The sequence below is a fragment of the Melanerpes formicivorus genome, unplaced genomic scaffold (genome assembly GCF_026170545.1).
Source record: "Melanerpes formicivorus ecotype bairdi unplaced genomic scaffold, bMelFor1.0.p_v2 SCAF_3, whole genome shotgun sequence".
Lineage (NCBI taxonomy): Eukaryota > Metazoa > Chordata > Aves > Piciformes > Picidae > Melanerpes > Melanerpes formicivorus.
The window spans coordinates 12457331-12483788 of NW_027142355.1; the positions used below are offsets into that span (position 1 = coordinate 12457331).

Genomic DNA, 26458 nt, shown 5'->3' on the forward strand with positions numbered 1-26458 from the left:
AAGACAAAACCTGATAATGCACAAATTATAATTCGTTTTCAAGGAGTCAGGAGAAACTCTTCCATGACAAGTAACATGCTTTGGGTTGTGTTCACAAGATTATCACATGCTTCATGTGACAAGCCACTAACTATTGCATTTGGGGTTTTTTTAACTTACAGAAGATGTTGCTTGGGCAAACAGAAGAAATGAAAGAATGAAACATGAACTGTCACAGAGAGGGACAGGGAAAGAGATGGCTGAGGACAGCATGAACATCTGAAAAGCAAAGTAACATTAAACCATGATGGATAGCTTGACCAAAATAATAAATGAGCTCATATTGAAGCATGTGAAATACAGGCAGAAGGTGACTGCCATGTATCCCTGCTGGGAAAAGAGGAAAACAAATCGTTATTCATAACTGAATCACACTACGTATGCCTTCACAGCAGCAATTTCACATCTACCATGAAACAGTCTTCAAGACAAGTAGAGGGCTGGATAATAGGAAGGAATAGGCTTCAGAACAATAATAATATGAAAACCAACAAAAATAGCACAGAAACAATGCAAACAAACCCCTCTAGTAGTTCACATTGTGTATGCTTATAACACTACCTCCCAAAAGCAACCATATAGCCTGCACCACTGGATGACCCTCAGTCCCCCAAGAATGTGCTCTATCACATTCAGAGCCCCCTTTAAAAAAGCTGAAGCTATCCCCCATAACCAACCCTTTCCAGCAGACCGTAAGCACAGAGCTTTCATTATCTTCCTGGCTTTTACACCTTGCCTCCTCTCTTCCAATACAAAAGAGGCTGTCAAGACAAGAGATTCAAATTCCTTACTGAGGTTCACATTGGGAAGTCAAGAGGCAGCGGCCATAAACAGAGTGTCACAGTTTGAAGGGGGAGCTTTAGCCTATATTCTGACTGCAAAGGCTGAAAGTAAAATAAATTACTATTGGATACAAAAGAAAAATAATTATAAGGTCTATAGAATTCATTGGATTGCTAATGGGGATATAGAGAAGCAGCATAAATAGTTCTCTTCTTCTGTCACTTCTTGCAATTTCTTTCTCTCTTCCAAGGCCTTGCCAGGGGGATCTCTGTTGTGCCTACTGTGTGAGGTAACAGGAAGGAGGGAGGGAGTGGGGGAGGAGGTGAATGGGTCCCCTGGATCCATCCAGGAGGGTCTGAGGAGTTGGTGTTGTTTATAAATTGTAAATATATATATTACATATAGTGTATATTTTGTACATACAGTGCTTCATATTTCTAGATTGTAGTTTGCTTGTAAATATAGCTTCATTTGCTTCCATCCCACACTGAGCTAGTCTGATGACTTCGTTTTGGGGGGTAGTTCTCTCAAATTACTTGGGGGTTAATTTCAACCCACAAAAGCAAGACATTTCCCAGCTAGGGATAAAGAAAAAGTTTTGCCCATTAGGACAGTTGCCTACAGAGACCATGCTGTAACTTGAGAGATCTCACCTGAATTTAATTTTGGCCCTACTTCAAATGGGAAGCTGAATTTAGATGACCTCCAAAGGTCTCTTCAAATTTTAATTACTGTAAGTTTGACCTTCCAAATATGTAAGGCTTTATTTTTCATGTGGACATTATCACATCCCTGTAAACATATTCTGACATCTGATTGGGATCATTCATCTGTGCTGAATTCAGGTCCTGGCACTCAACATGCAGCTTCAAAGAATTACACAGACAATTGGGATGGAAAAGTCAGAGTTTATTCACTCACTCTATCTTTCTGGACCAAGGTAATATCAAACATGTCCAAAATGTTCCTGACAATTATCAGTTCTAATTGTTTTTAAAAGCCTCCCAGATGGGCAACTCTGTGTCCATGCAAATCATTCTAGGACAACTCTCCTTAAAACACAAAAATCTATTCTTTTCACCTCTTACTTTTCTTACTATTATTTAATTCTACTACTTTTTACCCAGTTCACATGAAACATGAAGTCCAATTTATTCCCTTCTATTTTGTATTTGACGCCAGGCTATTTCAACACATGTCTCTTAGCAATCGAACTCCTACTATCTCACACCATGGAAGTGGTCATGTTCTCTAGACAAAGGATTATTTCCCTTTTCTTTTCAACTCCTCTCAAGTAGTCCACGTTTCCCTTGAACCACAGCACCAAAAACACAACATTAGACATCATCCAAGACATCAGCAGTATTGAACCAAAGGTACTGCAAAATCATAGAATGCTAGGGGTTGAAGGGATCTTGGAGATCAAGACCAACCCCCCTGGCCAAAGTGGGATCACCTAGGACAGGACACATCCAGGCAGGTTTTGAAAGTCTCCAGAGAAAGAGACTCCACAATCTCTCTGAGCAACCTGTTCCAATGTTCCATCACCCTCATCGTAAAGAAGCATCTCTTCATGTGGAGGTGGAACCTTCATCTTGACACCCACCCCACAGATATTCATAGAGATTGATAAGATCCCCTCTCAGCTTTCTCTTCTCAAGACTAAACAGCCCCAAGTCTCTCAGTCTCTTTGTAGGAGATGTTCAGTCATTCTCATAAGTCTCTCTTGGACTCTGTCCAGCAGATCCGTGTCTCTCCTGAGTTGGGCACGCCAAAACAGGACACAGCATAACAGATGTGGTCTCACTGGGGTAGAGTAGAGAGGGAAGAGAACCTCCATAGACCTGCTGGACACACTTTCCTCAACGCACCCCAGGATACCGTTGACCCTCTTGGTCACCAGGGCATACTGCTGTCCCATGGTTAACTTCACAGAATCTCAAAATTGTCAGGGTTGGAAAGGACCTCAAGGATCATCTAGTTCCAACTCCCCTGCCATGGGCAGGGACACCTCACACTAGATCAGGTTGCCCAGAGCCACGTCCAGCCTGGCCTTAAAAACCTCCAGGGATGGGGCTTCCACCACCTCCCTGGGCAACCTGCTCCAGTGTCTCACCACCCTCATGGTGAAGAACTTCTTCCTGACATCTAATCTAAATCTATCCTCCTATAGCTTGGGTCCATTCCTCCTAGTTCTGTCACTACCTGACAACCTAAAAAGTCCCTCACCAGCTTTCTTGTAGGCTCCTTTCAGATAATCAAAGACCACAATACAGTTTCCTGAGAGCCTTCTCTTGTCCAGACTGAACAATCCCAACTGTCTCAGCCTGTCCTCATAGAAGAGGAGCTCCAGCCCTCTGATCATCTTCATGGCCCTTCTCTGGACATTTCATCACTTCTCTATTTTTCTTCTACTAGGAGCTCCAGAACTGGACACAGTACACCAGGTGGGGTCTCAGAAGATCAGTGTAGATGAAAAGAATCACCTCTCTTGACCTGCTGGCCACACTTCCCTTGATGCAACACAGGATAGGGTTGGCTTTCTGGGCTGCAAGTGCACACTGGTAGCTCACATTGAGCTTCTCATCCACCAGCACCCCCAAGTCCTTTTCTTCAGGGCTGCTCTCAAGCCAGTCACCGCCCAGGCTATACCAGTGCCTGGGATTGCCCCAATCCAGATGCAGGACCCTGTACCTGGTTCTGTTGAACCTCATTAAGTTGGCTTGGGCCCAACTCTCCAGCCTGCCAAGTTCCCTCTGGATGGCATCCCTTCCCCCCAGTGTTCCAGCTGTACCACACAGCTTGGTGTCATTGGAGGGAACTTGCTGAAGGTGCATTAAATGCCACTGTCCGTCACCAACAAAGATGTTAAACAAGACTGGTCCCCGTACTGGCTCCTGAGGGTCTCGTTACCAGCCTCCACTCAGATATGGACCCATTGACAACTACTCTTTGGGTGCGATGGTCACATCAGTTCTTTATCCACCAAGTGGTCCATCCATCAAACCCATATTTTACCAGCTTGAAGACCAGAATGTCGTGCAGGACAGCGCTGAAGGCTTTGCTCAGGTCCAGATAAGTGATATCAGTTAATCTCCCCTTGTCTGCAGCATTTCTTCCTCTTTGGGCTGTACCAAGGCTTTACTTGTTGACATTTAGAGAAAATGAAAAGTTCATCTGTTCCTCAAAAGCTTTATTAACAGTGATAATGAAATACATCTACAGCTACATTTTAAAATGCAGAGCCAAGACAGCAGGTTGACCAGATGATCAGCTAATGGAGATTACTTGGGAGGGTTGTGCAAGGGGGGTGGGGTGGGGGGGGAAGGCACAAAACCCCCAAATCAATTTCTAAACTCTAAAGCATTTGGGAGTACAAAAGAAAGGACACTACATGAATATTTAATTATCAAATAGTTTGCCTGTCAATACCAGTTCAGCCTTATCTCACATTTCACTTTTAGATCTCACTGAAAAGCAGTCCACATTTGCTCAACTCGAAGTCCTGCTAGTGAAGATCAAACTGGAAATTCTATTGCTCCTGAGTGACAGGCTGACTGATTAGACTAGACAGAAGCACAAGCTGTGCTCTAAGTGATATAGATTGGACAGGTGGCCTTCTTTCTGACTTATTGTCCCTTCAAACATTGTTAAAAGTAGAATCCTTCTCTTTTCTATAATTTCTAGAAAAATATGTATTCAGATATTTATTCTCCATTAATCCAGTGTGAGACTATTTTTCTGGTTTTTATGATCAAACTGTTTGAAATGCATTAAAGCAAATAAACCTTCCCCAAATATACAATTACACCATCCCTGTGCATAGCTGGTAACTAGAAAAAGAAAGTACAGATGTTTAGATGGTATCAAGATCCCCAGTCTGCAAAGATAGATGAGAAGATAGAAGAGATAGCTGCATAGATAAAGCAGGGCAGGGAAATTAGAAAAATCAAATCAAGGGCATCACATTACAGAGCAAAAGCCTAAAAATAATTACTTCTTCTGTACTTAAAATTACAGACCAGACTTCAAAAGGAATGAATTTGAGATTAGGGAGTGAAATATGCTTTACCTGGAAACTTACACAGAGTGACAACTGAAGCAATGTATGGTTTGTTCAGCAGGTTTAAAAAAAAGAGAGAATAGCTATTTCCTACAGATCAAAGTACAGGTGCAATTATTTTCAATCTTCACAGGAACAAATGGTGCGAGAAGGGAGAAACAAAGCCATATATATATGTTTCAGTAAAACAATCTTTAATTGTAACATTTTTCAAAGAAGGCAATGACTAACCCAGGTGTTCTAGTAGCAGCTATTACTCTCATGATACTATATTATGAATTAGTTATATCACATCACAAAATTTTACTATGCTTTGAAGCTAAATCTTTGACCTGAAGAGTTTACAATATAATTCTGAGATGACAATATAGATGCCAGTGGAGGAGAAAAAAATAAAAAAAAGAAAACAGGAAAAAAGTATTAGAAAAAGAAAACAAACAAGCAACACAAGAGATTCACTAACTACTTTCACAGCTCTCTCATACCCTGCTACAGGCAGAGTAGCGATGTGGACATTGATTCTGTCCAAGGAACAAGAACAAACTAAGACAGAGGCACTACTACAGCTGGCAAACATATTTAATCAACACTACCTAATGAGAGATTAGCAACTCTAAGATCTTGGGATAACGAGCTACTCAAAGTGACACAAAAGGTCTCAGGACTCATTCCCCTATTAGTCCCACATTAAAGAAAATAAATATCCAACTAAATGAAGGCTAAGAATTACCTGCTTTGAAAAGCATAAACTAGGTAACTTCCTCATTTTCAGTATTTTGAAAAAGTTACAGACACCTTCCATCAGTCTACCTTCCTATCACTTTATTACAAGAAGCAGCAGGCTCACAGGCAACATGGCATCAAATGCTTCAAAGAAAGTGGCTTATTTGGGTTCATAGATTGATGGGCTGGAAGTGACCTCAAAAAATCATCAAGTTCCAACCTACCTGTCATGGGCAAGGGCACCTTTCACTAGATCAGGTTGCTCAAGGCCTCATGGGTCCTACAATCTATACAGTATTAAGAGTTATACTGTACACAGGATGTTTCTTAGCAAGCTTTTAAGTGACCTTAAAACCGTGCAAGACTACTTCGTTATTTGCAATACATTTCTAGAGGATACTGTGTTTTGTGTTTTAAACCATTACTAATGACTTTTAATCAACGTTGCTAACATGTTGCATACTTAATATAGCCTCTTGACTGACATTAATATTCCACAGCTTTGTAGCTTTTCAGCATAAGATGCCCCCTCAACTTTGTTTTAGCATTAAGCAAAAGATAACTAAGCTGCTTTAAAATGGGATGGACAACAGTCATTGAAAAAATGAAAAAATACAGATTTTAAACAAAGGCAATAAACAAGTGGTGGGACCATTGACCCAAGATGTGGAAGATCTTTGTTCAAGACCCCGAATGAGATTAGACCAGGCAGAGAAGCCCATTTGATCAAAATATTCTATTACCAAAAGAAACTGGGACACAAAAGATAAAATGTCAGACTTTGAGATGCCTCACAAAAGAAAAACATTCTGCTCAGTTCTATTAGCTACAATCCTCCATGTATTCAGCTGTGGTAGTTGAACTGTTATGCTATAACACACTACAGTCCTATAACTCTTACATATCGTGACAATGTCTTATTCATACTTCTAAAGGATCCATTATATGGAATATAAATGAAAGGGAATATAAGTGTCCTTCCAAACTACTGTATGAAAGATAAAGCACTTCAAGAAACCCAGAGAATTTTAGAATGAGTATGAAAAAAACCTACATTAAAATATCTTGCAAACAGAGGTATTTTCTAACCAACAGAACTATGCAGAGTTCCTGTAACAGCATGAACCCAAGAACCACCAGTGAAACACCACAAATTACCTAGAGAACAAATTTACTATTCAACTTGCATGTATACAAACTGTCGTGTACAGTAGATACCACAACCTTTTACTTAGGTTTTCTTGCTCTGATTTCTGTTGAAAGTCCACAGTAAATAGACTCAAGGGATACGCCATTCATTTTTGTTAATTACCTTTAGGTCTTCCATTCTACCTAAAGGGTGTATTGTCCCAAACATTAGTACTTGTCAGCTGGTTTTTAAAACTTCCTTAAAAAAAAAAATTATTCCAACAGTGGCCAACTTTATTTTTTTAGTGTCTTCAACAGGATAAAGGTAAAGGAGTAGAGGGTACTTATTCATCACTTATTTCCATACAGAGGCTACCCATGAAATATTTTATGTTAATCAATCCCTAGCTCTGAATCACACTTTAAAATATATATTGAACAGACCTTCTGTATGCATCAAACTCACTGGGACACTGACCTCAAAATCCTTTCTCCATTCTCCGTTTGCATCTTGTTGCTATGGGAAACACACTGAATGAGAACATGTTTGAAAAATAAGGCTGCATTTCTCCCATTAGTCACACTGGAACAGACATTTATTCCAGAAAACTTTCACCAGGGAAAAGTGGAAATAAACAGAGAGCTACAAAAAGGGAGGAAAGAGCAGGAAGAAAATGAACAAAGATTTAAAACAAATTTTGGAGAAGGGAATGAAAGCACAAGAAAAATGCACCACTAATTACTCTTGCTGAACTTGTTCAGGTCTGGTTTGATTTTTAATTAAACTTTCTTGTTCACCAGTTCAAATGATACTTTTAATTTCTTGCATGTATTTTACACAGGAATAACATTAGCATAACAAAAAAAAATTCCCTCCTTCAGCCACTGATAGAAGAGGATACTGCATCTTTTCCTTTAACAGAAAACATGCATCTAAAATGGCTTTATTTCCCCAGCAGTAATCAGGCAAGAGAACATGAAAGCAAGAATTCCAGCAGCCATCTCCAAGTGGGCAGCAAGGACAATCTCTAAAACGCTTAAAGCAAATAAAGGGAAAACAGAGGGAGGGAGCAAGGCTCCCTTGATCCCAAGCACAAAGGCCACTCAACTACCACAGAAGAATTTACTGAAATCACACAGAAAAACTGAAAATGAGAAGCCTTGAGTTCAATACTAAAGAAATGTTTAAGCCAACAAGACACTCTACAAAGTTAGGATTTATAAGCAGCAAAGAAAACACCATTAAATGGAAATTGATTACTAATTTCAAATCAAACTAAACTCCCAAGACTCTTACAAATTTTAGGAAATACCAAGTTAAAAAAGTAATTCACCCACAAGCATGAACTGACCAATCATTGCTTTTTCTTCAAGATACACCAATCTTCTGGCAAGGAGTATATTGCATCAAAGGGAATGTCCACCTAGGACTACTTTCCCCTCCATCAAAGAATGAGTTTGTGTTTACATCACCAGAGGTGGAAAGGAAAGCTTATTTCCTAGAAAGCAAGATCACAGACTTCAGCCCGCCCCAAGCAATATCAGTTATGGGTGATCAAGTCAGAGATGATGAAACCAGAATTAATTTAGCAGCAGATGGTGTTGTGCCTTTTTTACAGCTGAAATGCAAAACATATGGATGGAGTAGAGTTAAGTTTCAGTGAAGGACAAGACAATGTTTGTTTAAGCCAGGGAGAGAAGCATCAAAACTAACAGAAGATATGCAACATGATCTTTCTAACAAGACCTCTTTTGTAGCTTTCCATTAATAGACTCTCCCAGCAAAATAAGTATTTCCCAATACCTGACATGTCCCTGAAAAATTACTACTTCTAGTTGTTGAAACCTTTTCTTTTCCCCCCTTTCCTTTGGTGGGGCATACATGTACACTGATAGACTGCTGGACTTCATTAATACAGTTACTTTGAGACATTTTCCTCAAAAAAAAAACTTTAACAGATACACATGACTACAGATGGGCAATAACTATTGGCTAATAAAAGGAAAATGTTGGTTAATTTTAACATGACAATGGACAGTCCTGTAATCTATTGCTGTTGCTCAACTAGTTACAGAATAATTTATGAGAATGCTTAGCACTGTATAGGAAGGGTGAAATGAGTGCCTCTGCCCTCCACAGTTTATGATATATACCACAGAATACATGGCCATTCATCTGACACTTGAGGATCTATTCATGGTAGGAAGCTTAAACACAGCTGTAAGCATTTGCAGACCAATAGCCCAAGGAAGAAAATCTATTTCAACAGCCAAAATACTTCCAAATACACCCATAAAACAAGACGAGCTCCTTCCACTTGGCTGCTTCTTTCCCAGTGTATTCAGCAATAGCTGGATCTAGCACAAAGAATTTCAGTGTAAAAGCTGTTTAAAAAAAATGCTACAAAAAGAAGAATGCAAAAGATAAAGGGAAGCAAAACAGCAAACAGGGAAAAAAAATATTCTGAAAATAGCTCAACTGGACACACAGTTCAATAAACTGGGATATGAAAGGAAGAAACTTTTGTCTGATTAGGTGTTCAATTTAGGAACAGAGATTTGTGCTAGTAATCAGCCTGTTTTTTCTAGAATATGTCCTCTCCCTTTCAGAATACCAGAAACAGAAGATAGGTAGTTTTAATTCATCAGCTACACTTTTTACTCCCACTGTTGTTAGAAAAGTTTCCCAGTATATCCATTACCTTTTGCACACAATTTCCATACTTGGCAAATATCAATGTTCCACCTTTGTGAAGCAATGTCACAATGGATTGCAGATACACAGGGCAGGTACAAGAAAAACTGTTTAGATGATTCAGGGAAGAAGTGGGAGGCTAGATCCCACAGCCTCTCTATACACATGAAGAGGAAGTTAGCAACATTCACCTTCTTTGGCTAATGGATGGAAGACAGAGCAGATGTTAATCACAGGACATGATGCAGCAGCAGTGAGGTACTTTTGACAAAGTAAGGAAAGAGTCACATGTACACAAATGTACTGAGGATGATGAAAAGGGAAACTTTCATAGCTCTTCTCGTTGATATTAAACACATCTAATTATAAAACACCATCCCCTACCTCCTCTCCCCCCTGATTCTTTGCATCCTGTGCATTAGCACAGTTTCCACTGGGTGCCACCTTTCACAATGGCAACATGCCCAATCCCAAAGCCCTACTTCTTCTAGCTTCACAAACTGGCATTTGACATCCACTCCACCTAAGGTGTCACCCAAGCATACCTGAAGGACCATCTTACTTTTCTTGACTACTGGTCAGTTTCCACAGCTATTCATTTTAGCATAACATTCATTATGTCTTCTTCTGTTTTCATACAGCATCTTAAAAGAAACTATTATAAATCAACACTGAAGCTTATCATCTGTGTGTCTAGGGACTCCACTAATACAGTAAATCAAAGCCATCTTCCTCCATTGGCAGACTAGAAGATAAATGTTTTCTTCAACATTCTACAATGTTATGTCTTCTCCACAACAGGATCCAAATAACAGATATCCTTCCATGCTCTGCCAGATAATAGCCCTCCATGCAAGCCTTCTGGTAAGCTCCATACAAACATTACTCTCCAAGAGTTCCTTTGTTGAGCACATACCCAAAAATGCAAGGTACTCAAATTAGACTTGTTTCCGAGATAATCACTACTAGGATGCTCTAAACCTACAGCTCCAAGCCATACAGAGCAAGGACAAGCTGTGAACCTCTCCAGCAGGAACTATTCCCATTCCTTTGGCATAGCTCAGGTCGGGTTGTTAAAAGCTAACTATGACCTGACATAGCAGGGCCCAGGTTATGGGCACTGACTTCAGTGACCCCATCCAGTTTCTGGATAGCTCATAAAATGACTCTCTAAAATGCTAAACAGACACTGGCTATTAAGGATCACAGTCTTAGATGAGAGCCTCATCTACCTAGCACACAGGAAAGCTACACACTGCATTTTGGCTGTTGACACCACTAAAGTGGCAAGGTATAACAAGAATTAGGAACTACAGTCTATACCATTTTTGTGGTCTTGGTTCCACAAACATGAACTACAACATTTATAAAGTTTCATAGCCTGCCCAGGAAAAGATAGTTTTCACATGCTGAAAAGATATTTACAGAAGCAAGATGGCAATTTCAGCTTGGTAAAATCAATAGGTTTTCACAGTTACATTTAAAAAAATCTGATTAGAAAATTATCATGAGGGCCTCCTGCTTTCATCTGAAAGCAGACACTACAGCCACACACTATACAGCAGAGAGCAATGCTCTTTGCTGAAGTTGCACACCATCATCAGAATTTTAAGTCCAGAAGTCTTTCAGTGGTGGTTGACAATAGAGAAAGAATTTTTTTTCTTAATTGGGGAGTTTAACACAGTGACTGGATTATCTGCTAAACTATTTTCAGCTGCTCATGCTTCACTAAATGGGAGAATTTAGCTCATCAGTCACAAACCCCTTATTACACTGAAGAAAACAGGGGCAGAATTAGCATACAAGATGATAGCTTAAAGGTAGTGCTAATTGGAAAGAACTAAGTCTTTTTGAATCTTCTTGTATACAATTAAGTGAGATAACCAGATTCTGAAAAACAATTTGCTAAATTACTTCAGTGAGGTCTGTTCTATAACTTTAAACATAAGTTTGAGCAAATTCAGCTTTGCAGTGAGTTCAGTGCAATATGTCTTTGCAGTATTTTACTCCAGGTACTACCACTGGAGTCGCTAACTAAAACTTGGTTGTGCTGTAGAGAAAGCCTTGTTCAGGACACATACATTAAAAATAACTAATTTGTCACAACAGTAGAGATCACAATTGAACCCACCTCTAGTTCCCAAAAAGAACCAAATACCAAAACAAACAAGGAAACAATGTAATATTCATAATGCAGGGTACAGCATGGTGCTGACACACAGCAAGTTGTAAGACCAGTTGAATTATAGGACTGTGCAAAATACATGACCAGAAATAATAGAAAACCATCTACAAAGAGCTACTGGGGGGGGGTGGAAAGGGGGCAGGGAATAAATTTAAATTGTGCATGCTTTTGTTCATGACTGCTAAACAAAGAGGGAGAAATCTAGTGCTGAACAGTTAATCTGCCAAGAGAGAAAAAAGGCAGACAGGAAGAAAGATGCAATTCTTCATTACTAGTGAAGTGTACTCAGACATAAGATGTTAGACAATTATATTACAGAAATATGCCTTGTAACATTAGGGACTTGTTTTCAATAAACACAGCTGGGTGATTTTAATTCACCTTTACAGATTCTTTGTCATATATTATTTCTAGCCTATTTATCACACACTTAAAACTATAAACACGTGCATCAGCAGGTTTTATTAAATTCCCAACTTCAACAAACCCCTGCATTTGTAAAAGAACTTCTATATCACTTTTGTTTTTTTTCCTGTGAAGTTTTTTAATGTTTTCTTCAAATGACAGAGCAGTCTGTAAACCTGTAACACACCCTTTTCTTTTTTAGGATCACACCTAACTCATATTTTCCTTTTTAAAAATACAGCCTAATTATGCATTGGAATTATGCTCCCTGCACGGCATGTGAAAAACGCTTCAACAGATAACAACACTCACAAAAGCATTTCTTCCCGTAGAAAATGCTACTACAATTGTCAAGCAGACTCTGATGAACAACTGCAGCACACCCCTCACGTTATCATACAGGGGCAGTGTTTCTGTTTACTGAAAATGTTATTGCATCGTTCCCTTCCACACGCACATACTAATTCAGTGGGCAGTAACCTCGCTTATTCACATGCCTTCCAGAGAAAAACCGATCTTGTCTTCCTGCACAACCCCTGAATTAACTACCAAGGTGAGATGTATGTAGTGGTTCCCACGACCCACCAGGAGATATAGACCTGCCCCTAAAGTATGATCTGTGACATAATACTCAGAGTGTGTCAGCATATAATATAATATTCAGTATCACCAGTTGGCATGCATACACCCATATATATTTCTCCTCATGTTTGAATTATGTAAAGTCATCTTGAAAATTATGGCTTCTATGAGCTACTCTGGAAGTTCTAAAAAAAACAAAAAACAAAACCCTTCACATAGAAAAATGAGAAGAATTTAACTGATGTTTTAAAATTATTTAAGCTCCACTCGAACTATGGCTTCTACGTATACCTATTCCTATTTACTGTGAGTAGCCTCATTTAAGCCTACCCCTCCTGGTATGTAAGGTTAGACATAGCCTCCGTGGGATAAAAGCCTTTATCCTTCTAAAAATATCAGTCTGCCAGGATCCACTCTCGTAAAGCTCCGTGATGCAAACAGCATCGCTACAGTCCAGGGGCTGCTTTACTCCCATGAGTAAGCACTTGCAGCACCGGCCTATAATTAGTTGGAATATTTTTAGGGTCACTGCTGAAAATAAGGGAGAATCGACTAAGAAAGCCTTCAGAATGGCTTGGGTGGGTTATTTTTCCTCTCCTTCGTCTATTTTCAGCTTCTGTAAGGAAAAAGAGGCTCCTCAGGAGCCGAGGCGACCGCACTCCGCTGGGAAGATGTCCCTCGATGCTGTCCCTGTGCGTCGATGCCGCTTCCCGCGGGTGGGCAGCTCCCACTCGACCTGGTGGCCCGCGGCCGCTTCGCGCAGAGGGCCCCCGCTAAGGGGCTCACGGGCACGCCTGACGTGAGGGCCGCGGTCACCTACAGCAGGAGGTCCCGCGGGAAGCGCTGTTCCCCGCCGTCCCCCTTCCCGGCCCCCGCAGGAGAGGCAGCGCCGCCGCTTACCTGACTGCCACCCGCACCGAGCTCTCGTCCTGGCCAGCAGACATGGTGCCGGAGGGTAGCTGAGGGGCAGCCGCCAGCCTTGCCGGGAATGCAGTGCACCGGGCCGAGGAGGGGCCCACCGGCGCGGAGGTGGGCACGCTGCTGCGGCTTTCCCCTCACCTTCTCCTCCAGCTCCGCAACCTCCCCTCTCCAGCCATTTTAGGTGCCTGAATGAATAGGTAGGAGCCGCGGCAGCGTAGGGCGGTTCGCGCCGCTCCTCCTCCTACCCCACGCCTCGCTCCGACCCTTCCAGTCCCTGGGCGGGGAGCGCTGTCACTCAGCCCGCCGGCGAGCAGAGGGACGGGCTATAGCCCCCGGCCCCCCGCCCCTCCGGGGTCCGGCTCCCCCGCCCCGGCCGCTCCGCGCCCTCTCCAGCCGCAATGCGTCAGCAGACCCCGCCCCGGGCACGGCGGCCGGCAGGGCTCGCACCTCACGGGCCTCTGATTACGCGTGGGCAAGCGGTTCTGCTCCACGCACCCCCTCACCACTCTCTCCTTGCCTTCACAACCCCGTCTCTCCTCCCATCCCCTCCTCTTCCTACTCAGACACGGCTTCACACACCTGCCTCTCCACACACACCTGTTATTTGGGCACCCTAGCCCTTCCCGCACACACCTATTGCACACCCTGTTCCTCGCACATGCTTTTCCGCTGCAGTGCCCTGCTCTTCTCATGCATGCACTTGCCTGTAGCCCCACGCATACCTCTTGCAAGCAGCAACAATGCCATGTATGGCAACTGGCTTACACGTGCCTTTTCCTCCATATGTACACATTCATGGCACTTGAACACGTGCATGCGGTGCTCCTTTCCTGGCACCACAATTACCAACTCATGCTATCAACCTCTCTGCACACACACATGTGCTGCCACACACAGACACTCTGCATTCAGCTTTTGAGGCCTTCTCGATGGGAAAGAGGAGCTTAACCTCTTGTTAAGGATGTGGGTTTTTTGCTTTTTCACCTGTTGCCCTCTCCTGAACAGGAATGTGATACCTCCTTCTTCCTCTCCAGGCCCTGTGCGGTTACCATGACCCCCCCATGTCTGCAGGATCATGTAGCTCTCCCATTTTTCTCCCCTACTGCAGGTTTGTTCGCCCTAGCTGCTTCAGCCAGGCATCGCTGTTCTCACTTCTCTAATTAAATGCCTGGGGTTTTGCTGGAAACTGGGCAGATGACATTAATTTTTGATGCAAATAGCATCCCTGACAGGAATCAGACCTAGCTATTTTGCCCCAAACAATCCTTATTCCTAAAGATTTTCAATCAGAATAGGCCTGGGTTTGAATTTGTAGTGATATGCTAAAACCTTTGTAATTCAAGTTGTTTTGCTTCTGAAAGTTGTTTATGCCCAGGCTCTAGCTACTATCAGAGATGTGCTTCCTGTCTCATTATCCTTTATTTAATGTCATAGGCCAGATGCTTTGCTTCTCATTTTTCAGTTAGAGAATGGGCAATATAGCAGATAAAAACCTCCTGCAGGTGAGCTGCATTGGCATTCATATGAAATAGCCTCAAAATGAAAGTGATAGAAGGCTCATAGTTAAAGGCGTTTCCAGCTAGTGGGGGCTAAACACTCTATGTTGTACATCTGCCTATATTGTACTGAACTATTTAAAAATCCTTGCAGCCTGTCCACAGTGAGTGGAACCCTGTGGCATAATTAGACTATCATAATTTATTTCTATCAGATTTACACAGCAAGCTAACAATAAAGCTTAAGCAAATATGGAAAAGGTGAATGTCACCACATTTTCATTCTAATAGTTTTAGTTACTTGGATAGTTTCTTATTTAACAGTATCCAATGCATTTTTTTCAGCTGACACAGCTACAAGGTTAATGTAACAAACACACTCAAGCCAGATTTGTACCTTGGCAGTATCGCCTGCATTTGTTTCACACAGCATCTTTCACCCGGTAAACTCCAGTACAGCAAGCTCGTTCACATCACCCTGAGTATGCATCTAAAATCCTGCTAAGTCAGTGCCTTCAGTTCACTATGAAACCTGTGCTAAAGATCTGGTGGGGAGTAGCAGCCACAGGAGCTGCCTACGACTTTCTCAGTCCTGGCTGCTCAGACCCATGATTATGTTCTTGATCTTGACAAGGCTATTTCCTTTCTGGGCCTCATGTGCCCTTAGACAGCCTCAGCCTGACCACATGCAGACCTTTCTCTTCCACACTGAAAATGAAGCTATCATATTAAGAAGTCTGGCAGAAGTCCTCCTAAGATTACCATTACATATACAGCTGGGTTGCTTTTTACAGGTTTCAGACCTTAATGACAAAGATTTGCTATCCAAAGATTGTGTGATTTTTTTAATCCACATTGGGATTAAACAGGAAGTCATAAATTTTTGTGCTATAGTAAAACTATTCTTTTCTAATTTATGACTATTTCAACAGTGCTACCCAAGTATTTTCTATCTTAAATATTTCATTCCAATGCCACACTCCTCTGAAATTGATACAGCAAGTTGCATTTAGCTTCTTGCCATGCTTCATGCAAATTGCCATATTTGACACCATTCAGATGTAAAACAAGGAAAAGACATAGATCCCACTTACTTAATAACTGATTTTTCTCTGTTTCTCATTTCCAGGAAGCATATCATCCTTTTGTTAAAATAAACCTGCTTATTTTGATTTTTTGCCTGCTCATCCAATATAAACAAGCAGTCTGCTACATTGTTAACTTGGCTGCCCCAGGAAACTCAATTCAATTCTCTTGATTTTCATTTCTTATAATGTAGTTGACCTCTGCTCTCCAGCTTCCTATTTATCTCAAAGGATTAACTTGAATAAATAAGGGCACAAATGCTTTCTTTCTTTCATTGTCTAAGGAGGTAGTCAGACTGCCAATATGTTGTTTACATGTAATAAAGCTGTATGGTAACATTTACAGATTTGTCCAATCTCACAGCTAATGAATGAGGTTTCCTGGAAGGTCTCCTCTCTTCATGCTCCTAAGTCAGCATGCCTACAGGTAGGATGTGCAATAGATCATCCTGTCTCTCCTGCAGCTACAACAGGTACCAGCCATCTCTGGTCACCCCTTGATCAGCTACAAAGGTTCCCAGAGAAGGGTCAAACTGCAAGGCTGGAGATCAGGAAGGGAGTTCACAGCCCTAAGCTGGGTGCTTAGAGGACGACTGCTAGGAATATCACTCCCTGGCAGCCATCCCAGGTGATGACTATTACCCTTTCACCTCCTCCATTCTGTTGCCATATGACTCAGCACCATGGGCTTCATCCACTGAGGCCATAAAAGACCTGTGTTTGGAAGGGTGAGGGTTCTGACTGACATACACACACATGTACACCAGGTGAAGCTGCCCAGATTGTTGCTTTAATCATCAGAAGCTACCTAAAACTTCTGAGCTGTACTCAATCTGAATGGTCCAAGCAGGCTCTACTTTGGAGTCAGAGACTTACATTTTGACCTATGCATGTTTGCAGAAAAGTTGTTTAGGACATGTCGATGTTGTACTAGTTGGTCTTGAAATGACCTAATTAAAACAGACCACTTAAAATAATAGAGCCCTCACTTCAAATATTTTAACTGTGATAGTTCACCAGTACTAAATAAGCAAATTTAATGAAAGATTCAATTTGATATTCAAGTGCTATGGAAGAATAGTATTAATGCCATGTTCTGGAGGTCATTAAACCTCATCATATGTGTAGTTCATGCTGTTTTATCAAATTCACACACACTAAATAAAGAGCTAATATATCCTCTCACTGGTGAATATTGCTTTCTTGAATGCATATATTAAATAAACTCCTTTTAGCCACATAAAAGCCAGAATTTATTCAGTGACTTTGGAATGACACAACATGAAGCCTAATTGTATATACAAATATAATACAATAAATACATTTTACAGAGCACATAATTTATCATATTCATTCACACAAAAAATGTAGAGACTTTTGGTTCATGATAGTTACTGTAGATTCTCTCTACAGATTTTTCCTTTTCAAGGTCTGTCATAATTCTATGAATGTGTGATCCAATAGCTCCTTGTATTCCAGTATCTTTTGACACTGAACTCCTATGGAACTCTGTTTCATGAGCTGCTGTTGATGGAAATTAAGTCAGTAGCATTCACTTGTCATCAATAATCACTACCTTTTATCTAGAAACTCTAAAACCTTTAACATATATGAGTGCTTCCAGGTTTCTACTTCGCAAAGTGAAACCTCTGTTTGCATTCTCTGTATGATGCTTTGAGCTCACATGAACCTTAGTCCTTTCCGTAGTCATCTTTTGAAAGATCATCACTACAAATTAAACTGAATTAAAACTTCTAAAACTGTTGCATTGTGATTTTTAAGGACTTTTTAGATCTAGGCTTTTTCTTCTCTGACTGACTCCTCATTTCAAGCTGCAGGTCTTGGAGAGCAGACAAGCTCATAAAAGGCATTTCAAATACTTCCAATTTTCTTCCCATCACTCACTGAGAGTTTTAATTAAATAACAATGAAGAAACAAAAGCCACTAAACTGGAGAGTTAATAAGAACAAAAGGGGAGCCTTTGCTTCCAATAAATTTGGAAAATATCATAGTATCACAGTATCACTAAGGTTGGAAGAGACCTCGAGGATCATCAAATCCAACCTGTCACCCCAGACCTCATGACTAGACCATGGCACCAAGTGCCACGTCCAATCCCCTCTTGAACACCTCCAGGGACAGTGACTCCACCACCGCCCTGGGCAGCCCATTCCAATGACGAACGACTCGCTTGGTGAAGAACTTTCTCCTCACCTCGAGTCTAAACCTCCCCTGGCGCAGCTTGAGACTATGTCCTCTTGTTCTGGTGCTGGTTGCCTGGGAGAAGAGACCAACCCCTTCCCGGCTACAACCAGTTGTGGAGGGCAATGAGGTCACCCCTGAGCCTCCTCTTCTCCAGGCTAAACAATCCCAGCTCCCTCAGCCTCTCCTCATAGGGCTTGTGTTCAAGGCCTCTCACCAGCCTTGTTGCCCTTCTCTGGACATGTTCAAGTGTCTCGATGTCCTTCTTAAATTGAGGGGCCCAGAACTGGACACAGTACTCAAGGTATATCAGACTGCTGAAGGAAATTATCACTTGGCTTGTGACAGGATGGGGGAAAGTAAATTCAAAGTTGAGATGGAAGAAAAGAATGCAAAATTATGTTTATATAACGAGAATAACACCAGATAAAGAAAGGAAACAGACTGGTTTAGTACAGACAACTGCAAAAAGAAGACAATAGAGAAACCAGAGAGGATGGGGTGGAGAAGAAAGAGGAGTCTTTGGAGTCAAAGTCAAGCAATAGTTCTGTGTGGTTGTTTCTGGAGGGATCTCTGGAGTCAAAGGCAAATAAGAGCTCTGCACAATTGTTTCTGGAGCTGTCAGCACAAAAGGAAAGCAGCATCAGGCAGGCACCTTGAAGGAAAGAAGGAGATGGGGGCTTCCCATCCATCTTCCAGAAAAATGAATTAACTAAAGGAGAAAATATAACAGAAAGAATGAATCATCTCTGGAGCTGAGCAGAGAATTTAATGGAAATACAGCTGCTAGCTACACTGCTGCACTTGACAAAGAAAGAAAGAATTTCTTTCTGTACTAGTGCTTTTTACACAAGAAAAAATTGTACTGTGTTAGCTGCTCCTGGCAGCTCAGTGTTTATGTTATAAGACAAAAATGTGTGTATACTCATACACTTATTTATCTTTCTTTTGGACCTAAGAACTGTTGTTGTTTGTACTACTGTAATTACTATCTACACTAAGATGATTGTATCAGGATAAATATTTTTATATAAATACACATGTAGCATTATATCCAATGTAGTACAGATGTTCATTAGATCCCCTCTAAACCAATGCTGCTAGTCTAGAAGAAGAACAAGAAGGACTAAGGCTAAAACACATCTCTGATGAAAACCTCACCTACGTGATCTTAACAGACTTGTGACTCAGAGCAGTGGAAATGCTCTAAGGATGGACATTCTTTTTATGACACAGCGTTTTAAGAATTTTATGGTTAACTGAAAGTTACAATCAGCTGTTTTGCAGTATAATCTTGCAAGTTCACTCTGACAATTGGAAGTCCTTTCATGTATTAGAGGAAGAACATAAATAATGGAAATAAGGGGGAAGAAAGATCAAAAAGTAGCCTTTGCAATAATGTACAATTTAGTTTAATAATTTGTGGTAATTGTATTCAAAAGTAGCACAGTATACAGGAGAAAACAATTCCAGTCTTAGCAGGACAAGACCTTATAATCAGGTTATTAAATATCTCCTAAAATGCAGTTCATGCAGTTCTTTCCAAGGAACTTCGTTCATTTGATCAGAAACTTGCTCTTCTGAGCCTTTGCCCTGATTCACTACTGCCTAGAATTAAATCCAAAATGCTAGGATGACTGCATGCCATGTTTTCTTCATGCTATTGCAAAAGACTACAAAATATCTCCAAAGGAACAGATTAACAGGCCAGCTGTTTTACAGATCTGAACCAAAGCAAGTATGGCTTTTCCCCTACAAGAAGGACATGAGAAATCATAGATGCCTGTAGAATAAGTGATTGCCAGAATCAGTATTAGGGTTGATGCTTGTGCCTGTGCAAACACTATTAGACCACGCCTTAATGAGATGAGTTATTAATACAAAAACTGCACAGGAAATTAATTTCTGCTGCCTCTCACCAGAACTGTCTGCTCAGAGCTGAATGTGTCACAGTTACACAACACAAATTTTGCCTTAAGGATACAATTACCAAGCACAACAGATTTTTCATAATGTCCCTTCCAGTAGTATCCTCATCCTTCCTCTGTCCTTCACTTCCTGTCCTCCCATCCTCCCCACCCCTCATCACTACCATGCTTTCAACTTTTGGTTTGGCCTTGTGGAAGGTACTGAACAGCAGGAGTCCTGTAGGCATATGGTGAGCAGAGCATCAACAGTTGTGGGGAAGCCTCCTCTGAGCAGACTTGCCAATTTGCCTTTCATAAGATATATAAAGTGAGTTTACATATTGAAACAAGAAGCTATCCAAACCCTAGGATATTCCATAAATTTTAAGTTCTCCATAGCTGGTAAAATATGCAAATTAAATTAGCTCCAGTCAGTCCAGGACATTTTCCATTTCCCTGCAGGGCCTGTTAGTGGGTGACCAGTGTTATGATTACTCTGTATAAACATCTAGTCCTCCTATGTTCTCCCAGGCTTCCTCCCATATTCACTATGTATTCATTAGCCACAGTGCTCCTAAGCCCCAGATGGTGAGTTCTTTGGGTTAGAGCTTATTGTACATTTTTTTACAATGAAGTCCTATTTCCTAATTGGTATCCTTAGACATTACCACAATAAAAACAATAAATAGTAATAGCAAAAACAATAAGGATGGAAGGTGGGCAAAGACATGACTAATTACCTAAACAATACTGGGACCACAAGATGCAGGTAGCTTGGAAGCCTGGGGAGGTGTAAGTGGGTGGAAGAGTCACCTGCATAACAGAGGGTTGGGTGGGTAAAGAATATGTCATGCAAGACAAAATTGAGAGTCTTTATTTTGATAACATCATAGAATTTATAATTTGAGGGATGACAGCTGTAGATTAGGCACATGGCACAAGTTGGTTTACTCTGCATGTGCAGCCTGACTTGGCACTGTCGCACAGATTCATGAGGAAAAAGGGGTAGTCGAAATGGTGATGTGTAAAATTCAGAGCTGTGAAAAGTATAAATTCCCAGAGATCGATGGAGGACCATGTGCTGGACCATGACATCGACTGTCAAGGCTGCTGCACCAGCTCTGCAGCAGGTTGCAAGACCCACCTCCCCTTGCCAAGAGAAAAGACATGCTTCCTGGTCTGTGCTAGGCTACATGTAGGTGGAGAAGAGGCATTCACTTACTCAAGTAGCAGCCATGGCTAAGCAACCATTCCTTACCTTCCACTGGAAAAATGCAACAAAGTAAACAATGGTTTCCTTAATATTTATTTTAAGGCATTTTCATCCCACTTGTTGTGTTTGTATCACTTGGTAACACTTAGGCCAAAGGATAATACTCAGAAGAGTGATAGGCTGTATCTTATTTACATTTGCATCTATGGAGTGTAAATAGATTTTGCTCCTGAAATGAAGCACACGTCTTTGCACAGCAGATAATGAACTTCCAGAATTCATTGCCACTGGACGTTGGAGAAGTAGGTTATTAGCAGGAATAAAAAGGGATTAGATGAGATTTGTGTACAATGCCTCCATTAACAAGTACTAAAAGGAACAGGCAGTTCCAATGACTGTGGTCTTAGGAGACTGAACCAAAATCAGAGGTCAGGTACATGTGCTCTCCCCAAACAGCATGTCCTCTTGTCACACTTCAGGCTTTGCTATCAAGGGGGACCTTGCAGGGTCTGATGGAGACTTCAAAACATTAGGCTTGATCAGTGCAGCTAGCCAGCACTCGTACAGCTACCCCAGTGCCATCACAGGCTTTGGACAGCAATAGCATTTGTAGCTGTTGGTTTGACCCAGCAAAGTGTTTCCTAATTCCCAGAAATGTGAATCCTACGTGGTGTTGCTTTCACCAAGGGGCCCAGCAACCTGCATAGTGAACTGGGGAGGGAGTTATAAAGCTCAAAAAGGATTGTCTTTAACTAACATTTCACTGAGACTTAGAAAAATAAAGACGGGGTAAGACAGAAGATTCTGTTAATACAGTATGCATTTGATAGTTATTTGGGATAGCACCAAAAGGGCTCACTCTCCAAAAAGTGCTTGAAAACAGACATTCCTTAATTTCAGGGGTGACACTGAAAGGAAGAGTGGTGAGCAAACTAGCCACAACTTTGCAGCTGTCTCTTTTCCCAGCTAAAGGTTCTAAGGCTCTAACTCAATTTGATTTCTCCTTGTACCACTTCTGATGAATTCTACTGCCCTTCTCTGGAACTCTTCCAGCTTTGTTACCTCGTGCCTGAGATTAGGTGACTGGGCTGGAAGCTGCACTCAAGATTAGTCTGCACTGTGGTTTCTTACCCTAGCACAAAGATGTTCTCTGTTTTTCCTAGTCCTTTTACAAGGAAATCTTGAGACTGGATTTTTCTGCTTGACAGGCACTGAGCTGGTATTTGTTATCCACCATTTAACATCTTCCTGCATGGTAATAAAGAAATATTTTTCCCTGCAAAATGAAAGACCACTTTCTCCTCTGTGCTCTGGATTTTATTTAGTCTTGCTATCACTGAGTCATTCTGTATCAAAAAAAAAAAATTAGAACTTGTCATAACTACTAAAGTTATTATGTTATCATCTGGCTTTTCAGGGGAAATTGTAGATCTTAGCAAAGATTCCTGTGAGGCTTTTCTAATAAAATGATTTATTAATTTGAGGGTGTTTAAATTACAGGAATGAGGAAGACCCGTAATGGCTTATAGACTGATACCAGGTAAAAGACTTAAACCAACTCATCATATATATAGATATATAGTTATATATAAAGATGATATAGATGACCTAGATCGATCTATCTATACATATACACACACACATATACAAGTATGTATGTATCCCTAGCTAAGTAACAGACAGAGAGTACTAGAAGAAGGAATGAAGAATGACTCAAGGTGAAATACAGGCTGTCATTGAGAAGAATAATACAAACTTAAAGTGAACATAGAGCGTCTCAGGAATAAATTTCATGTCAGTGACCTATATACAGATCCCTTTAGGATTTAGGGAAATAAGACATTCCTCAGCACTGGACACTGCAAATAGCACTGGATAAAAAGAACTATGAGCAGTGAGCACTCAGCGGAAATGGATTACACGTCCTGATACATATCTCTAGGCTTATGGATGATGATTAATCAGCACAGGAGAGCATTCTGGTTTGCCTTACGTTTTTCCTTTTGAATTTTCTGTTGAATGAAGGCCTGCCATAACAAATGGGGCAGTATCATGCAAATAGCCCATTCCCCTCACAAGCACTGGATAGTGATTAGTTTACTAGAGAAAAGAGCACCACCTAGTGCTAAATGCTGTTGGTTGATGCGGAAGTGCCTCTATCTTATCTGCTGGAGGTCTGGATTTTAGTGTTTTCCCACAGTTTATCCAGCCACAGAGGAATTAATCCATAGCAGCAAGAAGCACCTTGGCTCCCGATAAGAGCAGCTGGCTCATCAAGAGTTTTGTGCACACTAAGGTAATGCCTTAGGCATTTAGTTAACATAATTAGGTTATTTGTCTCATTCATTTGGACCAGATTCTACTACCCTTACTCACACAGAGGTGTTATATGTGCGTGCACCAGACTGAAAACTAAGCACACTTACAGGACAGGTTTAAGAAACCAAACTTAAAATGCATGCACTTTTAAAAACTCAGGAATTCATTGCATTTACCTTCTGCTTTTTCATTCACATCAAAATTTCAAGCTTTTCTTATTAAAGCTGTACACTGTTGTTTAGGGGATTTTTTGTTTTGCTTTGGTTTTATGTGTGTGTTTGGTTGGTTGGGTTGGGTTGGGATTTGTTTTGTTTTAGTTTTGTTTTCTAAATTAAACTCTCCAGGAAGAAGTTCTTCAAAGAAAGTATTGCTTTACATGAGAGTTGCCTTCATTATAATGAAGACAGAGCATATAGAACCTTAATTGTTTACGGTTAAAACCCACTATAGTTGGCTTTATTTTCTTCTGACTATCAATTCACATTGTTAGTGTTCATGTTTTTGGTTTTCATACCCTTCCAGTTTGTCTCATAGCATCAAGTTTTCTGTCATAATGTAATTAAGGTTTCAAAAGAAGGCAAGAAACAGGTAAATCAGCTTAGAATTATTCAGCATCATCTATCATTATGTATTATTTAAATAGTTCCAGACGTGAAGATACATGTAGCATTGGTTATGTGAGCTAATTTGCATAAAGATATCTATAGTAAAATGCTATCTAAATATCTTACTACACTGACATTTGTGAGTTTCTTAAGTGATCTTCATTGACACCATGCTACAATGACTAGATTACATTTCTCTAATAATGAGATTATTTCTTCTCCCCTTGTAGTTATTCAGCATTGCACCACTTATCTCAACTGGAAGGTGATGGAATTCAGCTATTCAAATGTGTTTCACATCCTCTTATTTACAATACAGTTTAGCCCATAGAGCTTGTTGTTTCTCTCCTTTATAATCCTTTTAGATTTTTATCCTATCAGTCTTTACAAAGCATATTCTTCAACTGAAAAGAAGTGCTCTGCATATTGCCACCCAGTTATGATAACTTCTCTTTTGAAAATATGCTTTCCTTTCTAACACATCAGGTGACTTGGTTTGGATGTTTTTCTTTAGAGGAATGTTTTGTTATTTTGGGTCTTTTTAGTGAGTAGTGTCTCAATTTATTCTTACACATGTATGCACCTTACCAGAACACAACAGCAGAATTTATCTGTATGAGTGCATATATATGGGAACATATGCACAGGCTGTTGAATAAGGTTGGTATCAAATGTGGATACTTATAAAGTAACGACAGTGCCTGTGTGGTTGGTATGCACTAGTGTTTCAAAGGCTATGTGACTGCAGGGCTCTAATTCTTCCTAAAGCTACAGCAGTGCAGACCACTGTGCGAGTGGAGCTGCAAAGGCTGCAGTCCGGAGACTGCTGGTTCTCACCCCTGCAAAGACATTGCAGAACCATGCCCAGCCCCTGCTGGGGCTCCAACATGGAAGCTGACAATATCTGATTCAGGCCATCTATATCATGCTTACTCCTCATTCTGTTGGGCAGATCTCAGGCACTTTGTGGTGTGTACTGTATGCTCCTGCTCTCTGGGTCTTGGGATTAGTCTTGACTGCACTGCCTAAGGACCTCAGCATACTATCATATGAAAGACACACTCATTATATCAAGATCATACGCCTCCAGAGTGAAAACATGGCAGTGCATGGATACATGCTGGTCTGAGCAAGAATATACAGGATTTACACCTTACATTCCTAAGGATGTACTGCTTCCTCCACAAATGCACACACAAAATCTGCACATGGCTACCCAAGTTCTAACCCTGCAGAGATCCCAGAGCTGTGCAGAGGTGAACATCCCCATATGGGCTGAGGGACTGCAAAGACACAATCCTGCCCTGGTGTGTCCAGCAAGCACCAATGTCCATGGCTGCAGCTGCACTGCTTATTCTGGGTCAGGAGTGGATGTCTTTAAGGGGTATCACTTGAAAGGGATGTCATAATATAAAGTCCTGTGGAAAAGGTTGCCTTTGGTTTTGCATCTTTTCAGTAGTAACAATTGTGGGGAGCGTGGGAGAGTCTACAGGGAGTGTTATCTCATTGCACGTGGGTTTAATTCTGTCAGCAATAGAATTTAACACCTATTCATAGCTACACTAGTGACAGTGTAATTAACTAATTAGTAGGTACTAATTGTTAAAAATACAGTATTGCAACTACACTAAATTAAATAACCTGTGTACTTCTAACTCACTAGTTATGAGTCCATGCTTTTTCTCCTTAGGAAATAAACTCCTGAGAAATAAAACCAAGCCCAGCAATTGAAAGCAAATTTATACTTCTCTGTGACTAAACCAGGGAAAATAAGAGACTCTAGCAATTGCATAAAGGTCAGGCTTATGGCATCATTTGAGAAAGAGAATGTGTAGCCATGGCACTCAGAAGCAGGTAACAGCCCTGCTACTACCAAGTGCCTTCTGGTCTGCCCTCCCTAGTCTGCCACCTTGGCTTTTTGTTTTAAAAGGAAACAGAAGTCACCAACCCTACCCTTCAAACTGAGCCATGTTGTGTTCCCTTTACACCAGCTCTAGGAGAGAGCAAGCCCTGCTCAGCTCTGCCTGGCAGCTGTTCAAGGTTCCTTCACCTGGTTGCTCCACACATCAAACCAGAGATGCTGCTAGGGTCTAGGGAAGTCATCCC

At 41.0% G+C, this 26458-nt stretch overlaps 1 protein-coding gene across 9 annotated transcripts in view; it reads right to left on the bottom strand.

Annotated features, from left to right (window-relative positions):
• Nucleotides 1-13841, bottom strand: part of KIF21A (kinesin family member 21A) — a 90264-nt gene extending 76423 nt beyond the window's left edge. For 4 of the 9 annotated variants that reach the window (XM_068166627.1, XM_068166621.1, XM_068166652.1 and 1 more), the window contains exon 1: nt 13504-13840. In XM_068166627.1, the coding sequence (XP_068022728.1) occupies nt 13504-13547 (44 nt within the window). In that variant the 5' untranslated portion in view covers nt 13548-13840. Of the gene's footprint in view, nt 1-13503 lie in introns of all 9 variants that reach the window. The other 5 variants (XM_068166611.1, XM_068166626.1, XM_068166603.1 and 2 more) reach the window with 2 other exon arrangements.
• Between the last annotated feature and the right edge of the window lie 12617 nt (nt 13842-26458).